This window comes from Ursus maritimus, unplaced genomic scaffold (genome assembly GCF_017311325.1).
Source record: "Ursus maritimus isolate PB19 unplaced genomic scaffold, ASM1731132v1 scaffold_22, whole genome shotgun sequence".
In the NCBI taxonomy this organism is placed as follows: Eukaryota; Metazoa; Chordata; class Mammalia; order Carnivora; family Ursidae; genus Ursus; species Ursus maritimus.
In genome coordinates, this window is record NW_024424675.1 from 8308251 (window position 1) to 8320508 (window position 12258).

At 39.3% G+C, this 12258-nt stretch overlaps 1 protein-coding gene across 3 annotated transcripts in view; it reads right to left on the reverse strand.

Annotated features, from left to right (window-relative positions):
- The window catches only part of MACROD2 (mono-ADP ribosylhydrolase 2), a 1912358-nt gene that overhangs the window by 124500 nt on the left and 1775600 nt on the right, over positions 1–12258 (reverse strand). For all 3 annotated transcript variants that reach the window (XM_040637968.1, XM_040637967.1, XM_040637966.1), the window contains one exon: positions 7823–7891. In XM_040637968.1, coding sequence (XP_040493902.1) covers positions 7823–7891 — 69 coding nt within the window. The remainder of the gene's footprint in view (positions 1–7822; positions 7892–12258) is intronic.

Genomic DNA, 12258 nt, shown 5'->3' on the forward strand with positions numbered 1-12258 from the left:
GATTACTGACTCAATGAAATGTTCCAGTGTCAGAATCATCAGCATCCCTGAAGGGGTGGAGAAAGAGAGAGGTCTAGAAGAGATATTTGAACAAATTGTAGCTGAGAACTTCCCTAATCTGGCAAAGGAAACAAGCATTCCTGTCCAAGAGGCAGAGAGGACCCCTCCCAAGATCAATGAGAACAGGCCTACACCATGTCACATCATAGTGCAATTTGCAAATATTAGATCCAAGGATACAGTATTGAAAGTGGCCAGGGGGAAGAAAATCCTCACGTACAGAGGGAAAAATATTAGAATGATGTCAGACCTGTCTACAGAGGGTTGGCAGAGTATTTTCAAAGCTCTATCTGAGAAGAACATGCAGCCAAGGATCCTTCATCCCGCAAGGCTGTCATTCAGAATTGATGGAGAGATAAGTACCTTCCAAGATTGGCAGAAACTGAAGGAATTCATAACCACCAAACCAGCCCTACATGAGATATTAAGGGGTGTTCTATAAAAGTAAAAAGGCCCCAAGAGTGATACAGAACAGAAATTTACAATCTGTAGAAACAAAGACTTCACAGGCAACATGACATCATTAAAATCATATCTCTCAATAATTAGGCCATGTGAGTGGCCTAAATGCTCCCATAAAACGCCACAGGGTTGCAGATCAGATAAAAAGACATGACCCATCCATTTGCTGTCTACAAGAGACTCATCTTGAACCCAAAGATACATCCAGACTGAAAGTGAAAGGATGGAAAACCATTTTTCATGCCAATGGACTTCAAAAGAAAGCTGGGGTAACAATTCTCATATCAGACAGATTAGATTTTAAACTAAAGACTATAGTTAGAGATACAGAAGGACACTATATTATTCTTAAAGGATGTATCCAACAAGTGGATATGACAATTATAAATATCTATGCCCCCAACAGGGGAGCAGCTAGATACACAAGCCAACTCTTAACCGGAATAAAGAGACATAGAGATAATAATACGTTAATAGTGGGGGACCTCAACACTCCACTCTCAGCAATAGACAGATCACCTAAGCAGAAAATCAACAAAGAAACAAGAGCTTTGAATGACATACTAGACCAGATGGACCTCATAGATACATACAGAACACTGCACCCCAGAACAAAAGAATACTCATTCTTTTTGAATGTACATGGAACTTTCTCCAGAATAGACCATATACTGGTCACAAAACAGGTCTCAGCCAATACCAAAAGACTGAGATTATTCCCTGCATATTCTCAGACCATAATGTTTTGAAACTGGAACTCAATCACAGGAAAAATTTGGAAGAAATTAAAACACTTGGAAGCTAAGAACCATCCTGCTCAAGAATGAAGCATGAGAGACTATGGACTCTGAGAAACAAACTGAGGGCTTCAGAGGGGAGGGGGGTGGGGGAATGGGATAGGCTGGTGATGGGTAGTAAGGAGGGCACGTATTGCATGGTGCACTGGGTGTTATACACAAATAATGAATCATGGAACTTTACATCAAAAACTAAGGATATACTGTATGATGACTATCATAACAAAATAAAAAATTATTATTAAAAATATATATATTTAAATATACTTAATCAGTATATTTTACTCAGTGAATAACTGGAATGTGGGAAGTCAGCAAACAATAAAAAGGGGGAAATTGCACTAAAATCACACATTATCTGATCAATTTATGTAAAATTTTATATGGGTGCCTATACCCAGAAAGTCATACATGAAAGGATGGATGGTCCTCGAAATGTGAATGGTAGTAATCTCAGGGTGTTGTGATTGCTTATGTTTTAATAATTCTATTCCTTATACTGTCTTTCATTATTTGAATTTTTTACAATAAATATACATTATTTAAATAATCAAAAGAGGAATAAACTCTATTCATTGTAGAAAAGACAAAGATTTGCATGCATTTCCATATACTGGATTCTTTTTTACATTACTGGATACAGAAATGATCATGAACATTTACAAAGTTAAAGAATATTCCTGGCCAGGAGAGAATTTAAAACTGAAAACAAAGGAATGACTCAAATGGAGAAAGGTAAGTAACTTACAAACATTCATTCACTAGAATGTACAATTAAGTGATGTTAGACTATCAAAAGACATGGAAATAATTTCACAATCTATGTTATATTTTAAAGACAGTTTCAGGCATCTGGGTGGCTCAGTCACTTGAGCATCTGGCTCTTGGTTTCGGCTCAGGTCATGATCTCAGGGTCATGAGCTCGAGCCCTGCACTGGGCTCAATGAGGAGTGAAATTGTGATTATCTTTCCCTCTCTCTCCCCTTCTCCCCCTGCTTGTGCTAGCTCTCTCTCTCTAAAATAAATAAATAATACCTTAAAAATCTATCTATCTATCATCTATCTATCTATCTGTCTGCAGCACTTTATAAACAGACTGCAAGTTTATATACCAGTATATTATATATGTTTATTTCTGGGATTGAGATTATGGAGATGATATTTTTCATTTCTTCCTTTGCTTATTTTTTTTCATATAATATATACCCATTACTGTTAAAATAAGAAAATAAATGTAAGCAATAAAAATATTTTAACCTTTTCCCTAGTAAATAAAAAAAATCAGGAATTTATCCTGAGGAACTGATCAAAGAAATACAGAGATTTATTTAAAATGTGTGGACTGCATTTCCTTATTATTTATAATAGAGAGAAAACTGTAAATAACAAAATAATCTAACATTAGAACACTGGCTATGTAAATTGTCAGACAACCATATGATGAAATATTATGCCTCCAATAAAAATCATGCCTTTGAGGAATATTTAAAGACACAGGAAAATATTCACGGTGCACGGACATTTTTTCATAATTTACTCCTTAAAGGGAAAACGGTCATAGGCTTTTCCCTTTTATATTTTCCTGCATTTAAAAATATTTTACAATAAATATGCATTATTCTTATAGGCAGAAAAAATGAATAATTGTTATATTAAAAATAGAATAAAATACTATCTTTTGGGGGATTATCTAAATGTAAATATCATTTAAATATCAGCTGGGAGTAAACAGTAATAAAGTTGTTCTCCTCTTCCCCCTACACACATACACCTTTTTCTCTTGCGTATGAGTCTTAGGTTACCCTTTTGTGAAATGAAGAATACATTGCACATAAATGTAAAACATTGAGTGCCAGAGACACTCCATACATCTTAGTTCTTTCCCCTTCACTGAGCTGCCAGAGGGCAGTGACTTTGATGCCACACTTCAGACTCTTAAAATCCAAGAGTGATAACTCAGGCGTTACAGTGTATCCAGACACTCTACCAATGCAGATCCAGGACAGGGGACAGCTTTGTCCCACCATGATGAGTAGTGGTGAGGACCCTTAGGGGGATGGCAGACACCAAGAATAGAAAAAAGACTGAAAAAAAATTAGGCTGCAGAAGCCTGAGAGGAATTTCATGGGTGGTACAATGTTTTCTTTCTCTGCAACAATGTACACAAGGAAGAGAGACATGGCCAGAGCCAGCTGGAGCCGACATCATTTGGCCAGGCTTACAGGGACCCACGGCTGGGAGCATGTATGCTCATCTTTTGTACATGCCCGAGTCTGCTTCCTCATACATAACTTCATCCTTTCTCTTTGTTCTCCTTGCAGGGCTGACTCCTGTTCTAGCTTTGCTCTTATTCTACAGAAATTATGACCTCTAGGGCGTCTGCCGCAAGATTAACGGTTAAGAAATTCTTTGCCAGGTGACACCGCCCTTCATGAACACCAAAACAGCAATACTGTGACTTACAGAGCTCCAAAGGAATACAAGCTTGGGTGTGCATGCACCTGAGTATTAATTGATTTTTCTTTTAATATTAATGAGCATATGATTTAGTCTAGTTGACCTTCAAATTCAAATTAGGTACTGATTAAATAATAAGATAGGAGAATTGGGATGTGTTGAAACAGCACTTTTTTTTTTTTTTTTCCTCCAGGAGAGTGCTTTGGCCTTGGCTCTGGGTAAGGATGAGCTATTAAGAGTGTTGAGACAACTAGAACAGAGAGTTCTCCTTGAATTAAGGAGAATGACTAGATCTTAAATAATAGTGATAATAATAATAAGAAAAATAAAAACTTTGCAGCAGTTTCAACCAGAGCACTTGATATTCCTGGCATAAATTTTATTCCTGTGTTTACAGTCCCCTTCATCTGAATGCCTCTTCATTTGTTGGTTTACAAGCCTTAACATTTGTACTCTCAGGTTTGTTTTTAAGGATTTAAAGTATAAACCGCCATTAAATAAATAGAGTATTTTTACCAGTAGAGAAAGAAATCCCTCAATAGACAAGTGCATGCCTATTTTTTAAATAACTTCAGAACTCCTATGAACCTACAGATATTTTCTCAGGCCAGCTTTACCTTGGAGTTCATTTCAATTCAGTCCTGGCTGTGGCATCCTTGGCATGCAGCCACCCTGCGGATGAATTATTCATCAACATTCCTCCTCCTCATATCTCAGCCTCCCAACTCAACTCCTGCCCACCCGAGGTCTGTAATGAGTCATTGGGAACAGGTGCCTTCAGTCTGTAGTGCACAATCTAGCTCTTGATCCAACAGCCAATCAGTTGTACCTCCTTCTGTTAGCGGTGTGCATTGTTCGCAGTTATGTGGGGTAAATGTGCAATAAACATCCATTCTCGGTACCCAGTGGGAAATATGTCTAGAACATTTGAACAAAATCGCTGGCTCTTGAAATTCTTCAAATTTCACTTACCTATTTTAATTTTTTAAAAATCTAACATCCCAAACCAAGTGACATTAGCCAGCTCACTTTTTGTTGGCTTGTTTTTCAGTCCTCGCAGTTTAGAAGACACTAATTTCCTGAGAGAACCAAAGTTATAAATGTAAATCCAGCCAATCAACAAGAAAAGTGAGAAATAACTGGCGAGTCTCAAAATCTCTGGGAATTATTTTGGAGGGAGGGAGAGAGAGAGAGAGAGAGAGAGAGAGAGAAGGTCAGTCCATAATATCAGTGATTCCCAAACCCAAGAAGATGCTGGGACAAGATCAAAGTCTGGAAGCAAAAGCAAGAAAGCAAGGGCTCCTTCAGGTCGTTTGGTCAGCAAGAATGTTCTTCCATTTAAACTGGAGAGTGTAATAAGCATTTTGATAAGCGATCTTATAACCATAGAGCTCATAAATAGTCCAGGTGCCACCAAGAAGGAGATCTATTTCTGCATGAGAACTAATAATGGTGAATGCCTGAAATGAATCTTCAGCCCATATGACTGCCTTCTAATCTCAACTTGATCTCAGTCTCGGAGGATTTCAATGGCAAATTCATTTCTTTTTTGTTCTAAGCTCTGTATATGTCAGTCAAGATGCCAGTTCCACATGCATTAGACACTTGGTCTAAGCTTTGAACTGACTGATAATCAATCAAAAACAGGAGTGTCCTGTATATGCTATTTCAGAAGGAAAAGGCAAAAATCCTATCTTACATGTTCTATTTTTAATTGAAACTGGATTACATGTTAAAGTGGATTTGAAAACATGTTTCCTTCCCCAACATCAAGAGGTTAATGGATATTAACAATTTATTTCAGTAAAATCCTTAAAACTTCACATTTAATCTTAATAGGGAATTACATTTGTGATATGTGGCAGAACTTGGAGTCACCACCATTAAAAGTTTTATGCCAAAAAAAAAAAAAAAAAATCCTAAGAGTATTCTGAGAAATTGATCCTGGCATGAGCAATTAATGGTGTGAGATCCTAAAAGCATCAAGAAACATCACAAACAGTGTGTTTCTACAAAGGTGTAATATCTCCAAACCAAACAGCTCAACAGGAAAAATCTCAGCTTGAAGTACTTAAATTAGATTATCTCTTGTTTCCTAAACTCTGCCATTCAACTTCAGGACATTAAAAAATGTTTAATCACAAGCTAAATGACTGGAATGTCCAAAATTATTTGCCTAAGATGAACACAACTTTCTGCCTTTCCACTGTGACTGAGTCAGGTTTATTTCTCTCTCTAAGATGACCTGGGGTTTCTTATCAGAACCTATGTGGATATCTACGTTATTACATTTTTAGATATACCAAATGGCTTTAAAACCAGGGATGTAAGAACACATATCTGAGTAATATGAAGGGAAGTGCTAAGGGATTCATTTAAAAAGTGGCAATGATCAAAAAAAGGACCACCGAAAATTACAGTGTGGTATTTGCTCATTGGGCAACCCAGTTCCCCCTTTAGGAATGAAGAATTTATTCTCCCAGGTGCAGGCAGCCCTCATTCATCTCAGGCTTCCAGGATTACCTCAGTGGAAGACCTCTGCCTTACTGAAGGCCACACCTCCTTCCCAAGGCACCCAGTATCAGGTGACTTATCAATGAAGGGTCTTACTGACCTGACTCTTTCACCCCAGATGAGACATCTCAGGGTCATGCTATCTTCAGACCTGCTGTGGCTTCTGTTAATAATGCCTTTCAGTTCAACTTCCCTCTCTACCCAGTTCTGCTTTGACCCTCTCTCTTTCACAGGTTTGATTCCAAGAGCTCTCCCTAAAAATGTTTGTTTCCTAATCTGCATCGCAGAGTCTGTCTTTGGGGGGCCTAATCTGTACACATGCCAGGTGAAAAGTTTGAGCAATTGACATGTATATGGTATTTCTCAAGGTAGATACTATTATTGTCTTCACTCCACAGAGGAAAAGACTAAAGCACAAAGAGGTTAATTACTTGTCATTACTTGTCAATTCCTTGAGTTACTTGTCAAAGGTCACACCAATTTTGAGTGGCAGAGACAGGATTTAAACTTCAACCACCTAGCCCCAGAGTTCACAATGTTAGCAAGTACTCTCATTATGCAGGACACCTCATTTAGGAAAACCCATTTACCGGACAACATGAAGTGAAATGAATTATGCTAACAGCTGAGTATTAAAATTATAAGAAGACTTTGATTTTCTAAATACTGATTCAAGGAATAGCAAGTATCAATGTCAAGTATAGATCTATGTTCACATCACTCCAAACTGAAACAAATGCATTCAGCATATTTATCTAAAAGCTCCTAGTAGATTGCATGGGTTTACCAGATATCCATTTGTATAAATACAACAATATAGCCTATAGAGGGATTTTTAATTGCTATCAATGACATACAAAATAATATTACCTTTTTGTTTGGGCATGGTTAATCAGGGTGAAAGAAAAGAAAGGACTATTACATTTTCCTTTAGATAATTTTTGTAAGCTCTATCATCTGCACATGAATGTCCCCACTATTTCTCCCTCAACTTTTTTCCTAGAGCCTAATTACAATTTTCACTTTTTCTTCTTCTAGGGATACCTGGTTCTGCAACATTTTCTCATAGTAACTGTTCATAGAATGAGGGATGATGCTCCGGCCAAAGATTTATTTCTATAGATTCCTTTCAACATTTTTTCTTTCTTATTATGTCTGGATAATGGAGTCCCCTGGTAGGTGGTTCCCAAATGCCACTCCTCTGAACTTATTCCTAATGAGTAGTTGTAAACAGCAGACCTGCCTAATTCTGGTGTTTCAAGTAAGCATCTGCCTTGAACATAATTTCTTTGATTATTTTTCTTACTTAATAAACAGTCACTTTTCAGAGGAACAAATATAAATGTATATCTAGACTCTGAAAGGGCAGATATGGAATAAAACAGAGTGGGCATGATATTTGATTGTGTTGGAAATAGAGGTGCTTAAAGAGAATTAGACAGTTTGCTCACTGCTTCACTTTCTCATATGAACAAAGTCCAAAAGGACTTCTATGACTTTGTGATTTTTAGATGTAGTATGTGTTCTCATACCTTCATCTTTACAGAATTCAACGGCCTCTTCTGAAGCAGGGCTGGGCCCAGTTGCAGCACTGACACCATCTATAGAGCAGAAAGAGAAACACTGCCTCAGAGTTAATACTGTCAAGATGGAGCTTCTCTGCCTGTGGCACATCCCTCCCCACCCCACCAAGGAAGTATGAACCTGTTTCATGCTCTGATACACTGAGTGGTCTTCAAAGGGTCTAGGGTTTGTGACTCTCTTTTATAATTAATGGACAGGAATCTCCCATTAAACCAGAGCCCAGTGACAACAAACTATTTTTTGGTGAAGAACACTATTCGTTGGTCTTATTATGCCTTGGCATTTTGCTTTTTCCCCCACTTCTGGAAGAATGGTACATTTCTTTTAGTGAAAGATTGTGAAAGCGTATCCTTGCAAGTTTCTACAAAGTGCTTTTATGTGTGTGTTTTAAAGTTTGGTTTTTCAGAGCACAGCACTTCTGCTCTGTTATGCCAGGCTGTCAAACTGCAGGGAGCATGTCTGATGACTGTCAGTGCGGAAGCCCAGGAGAAGGGGATCATTTGTAGGAAAGCACCAAAAGCCATTTGGAGATTTCACATCACCCAAGCACAGAGTAGGGACTAAGGAACTTGGAGGTCCCTGTCCCCCTCCCAGTGGCAATGAACCTCATCACAGTTGATCTTTCCTCTCAGTATCATAAGCACCATGATGACTCCACTCATATCTAGCTTCGAGGATAATAGATAATTAACTCACTAACATTAAAATAGTGAATTTAATATATGAAGGATTATCAAAATCATTTGGAATGGTTAATATTTGACCACTGAAGAAGGAATTAAAAAGGAATATACATTCTTCATGTATATGGAACATGTAACAAGGTTATGGAACTCAAGAGAACTCACACACCCATGACAACTAACATTTGAAGACAAATGTATAGATTCTAGCATCTCTTTCATTCTTTCATTTCATTCTTTCATTTCTTTCATTCTTAATGCATATGACTATTACTTGCAGGTCATGTCTCTATTGGAAGACAGAATAACATTTTTAGTAGGGGATTAACTGAACAGAATAAATCACTTTCTTTTGGTAGGTGACAATCTCCTATAAAAAAAAAACAACAAATGAACAAACAAAAGAGTAGTAACCTTTGCTTGGTGTTACATCTTCCCATTTGCCCTTCCTTTCATGGTACAACTCCCTAAAAGAGCTGTCTGTGTTACTGTTCTGTACTTCCTCACTTCATAGTCTCTCCATAACCCACTCCATTGGCTCCAATACCCCTCCGAGAATCCTCTGAGGAAAGATGCCAATGACTTCCCTTTGCCAAATCCAATGGTCGTCTCTCTTTTCTCATCTTACTTGATTTCTCAGTAGTATTTCACAGAGTCTTAACTCTGTTCTTTCTGAAACGTTCTCTTTCTCTCTTCTGTTGCCACCTATATGGATGTCCTGATGTCTCAAGCACATTGTTTTCTTTATTTATATGCACTTTCTAGTGAATCTCACCCAGAACCATGGTTTTATTTTTTTTAAGTTTTTTTTTCAGAACCATGATTTTAAATCTCATTTATATACCATGTGAATCTCAAACCTGTATCTCAGTCCACATCTCTCCAGAATCATCTATCTAACTAGCTAGCTTCTTGACATCCCATATAGCTAAGAGTCCTCTCAAATTTACCATGGAAAAAACTGAACTATTAACTTTCTCAACAAACACTGTGCCTGGTGGCCAGTCTTCCAAATATCAGCAAGTGGCACCATCATCCCCAAAGTTCTTGATGCTAAAAATCTGGGACTTATTCTGGATTCCTCTTTCCCCCATATGCCACATCCAAATCCATCAGCACACCCTGTTATCTTTATGTCTGGAATATGACACATCAATCCATTTTGTCTCTGTTTCCAGAAACTGCCATCATTTCTTCCTGCTATAGCCTTCTAGCTGGTCTCACTCTGGTTCTCATGACCCACTTTTACTCACAGGCAAAATGAGCTCATTAAAACTTCAAAACTTCCACTGGCTTCTCTTTGTAGTTCTAATAAAATCAAATCTTATACAGTCAGACATTGTCTGGTCCTATGATTTTTTTTAACCAAATCTTACCCCATATTCTCCCTAATGTGCCATGCTCCAGCCACTCTGACCGTCTTTCTCCCACATGCTAACATTGGTCTTGAGACATTTTCATCATCTGGTCCCCCCATCTAGAATTCTCTTCCACCAATGAGGAGATGCTCATTGAGACTTTATTTAATATCCCTTCCTCGGGGAGTCCTTCCCAAATCCAGCCGATGGGAAGTTGCCTTCCCAGTGTTCCTTCGACCGACCTCATTTCGCCACAAGGCATTTGTTGCCATCTTCTACGTTTGTGTTTACTGTTTATTTCTGAATTTCACCCCCCACCCTCCGCCAGCCCCACCAGAATACAAGCTTCATGGAGGCAGGGATATTGTCTTTATGGTTTGCTGCTGTATCCCAGTGCCCAGAACAGTGCCTGAGTCACATAGACCCTTGATATGTATTTGTTAAATGACTATTTGAGGAATAGTATCTACGACTTCGATTTGACTTGATCCTGACAGCAGTCAAGACCGTGCTGGTTTGAGATTGTGTGTTTTTCATGATGTGGAAGAAGCCTGCAGTTACATAATCAAAATTGAAGTTGGAAATCATATTGAACGGAAAGGAGGTATTTATATTTTGGAAGAACAACAGCAGGTCAAGAGGGCTTTAAGGACCTGGACCTCACCTTTGATTTTTCTGCACTTAGATTAGGGAGGCTATGAAATGAGCCAGAGCAGACATAACCATGTATATGGACAACAGCCAAGATCAGAGATGAATCCTGCCATGACTTGGGCCAGCCAGTGGGCTCACTTGGAAGAGTAAGAGGAGCCCCTCAGGGGTGCATTCAGGACTATTCTTTACCTTGAGGACTGAAACCCTACCACTCTCTGCTGACAGGTGATCCCAAATCCAAAAAGAAACTGCCTGTTCTCAACTTACTAGCTAAAAAAGGGATGAATAAACAAAACACAGGCAAATGTGTGCACCTGTGTGTGTGTGTGCGTGTGCGTGCGTGTGTGTGTGTGAACAAGGGTGGGAAAAAAATCTATGCTGATAAAGATAGTTGGGGACAGCACAGTTGAGTGAATAAAACCTGTGAAATCTCACCATTCAGAGAATGGCCTCAGCTGTCAGCAGTTAGTTGACTAATACTCGTCAGCGGCAAACAGTGAAAACAGCTTCTCACAGAAGACTCATCTGCCAGGGCGCATAATGATGTGTGGGTCGGGAGCTGGGGTGGGGGGTGGCGGGTGACAATAGTCCGCTGGATCAGAAATTCATTTCATCGCAAGGACTACGTTTCGGCCAAGGGAGCCGGCTGACCCAGCGGCAGCTACACAAGGTCCTCGCTGCCTTGCTTCAGTGCTTTCTCTGATTGGGCTTCCTCCATTCCATCTTCCAGGTTAATAATAAAAGATTCCACTTCTCTAGGACAAGTTCCAAGGTTAATGTAGGAAGTTTTCAGGGAAAAACTTATCACACTACCTGGTTGATTTCCAAGAGTTCAGCACACGGCTTAGGACGTGCCTGGCACACAGCAGACGGAGCCCACTGTTTCACAAATGCCCCTCTGTGGGGCTCGTTAGGACTTGGAGGCTAAAGGGAAGAGGGATATTTCGATTTGGGTGGTGGTGTTGATAACGGCAGAACTGTGCCTATCAGTCTGTTACAGGAGAGCGTGCCCGAGGACAAAGATGGGTAAGAAGAGATGAGAAGCTAGAGGTGGTGACCATCTCTTCTGAGCCTTCAGTGCTACTGCATTTCAAGATGTTCCATTCAGAATCTATAGGAGAGACTCTGTAAACATTCGATGGACACATCTATTCTTAGGGAGCAGAGAAGATGTCAGGAAGGCTTCGGATCTCACTTTAGGTCTGGTTGTAAGGTAACTGGTTTCCATGACACTGTCTCCTACCACGTGTAAAGAAACAACCGGAAACACAGCTCTTCAAGGTGTAATGCAAAGCAGTAGAGAACATTCTACTCCTCACGGAGGGGAAGCCTCTTATTTATTTCCTTTAAACATTTTGCATTTCATTCCCCTCCCAAATGAAATCTGCTAATTTTGACCTGTCCCGAGGTAGCCAAGTTCTGAGTTGGCACTTCCAACCTCTGCCCATCATTCTGAGAGCATTTCTAAGTGAAGTGTTGTTAAGCAGAAGAAAAATGGAGTTGGTGAATGAGGAGTGAGAATGTGCGCTTCTGACTGGAAGCGCTGTCACCTGCAGCCGGGGGGATTGGTGGCTTCCTGAGGGAGACCTAAATGAATACTGCAGTCAACCGGTGAAAAGGTATAAGCATGTCTGGAAAACAACAGTTGAGTAAAGTTCTTGTTCACCTCTGTGGATGAGGCCTAGGAGA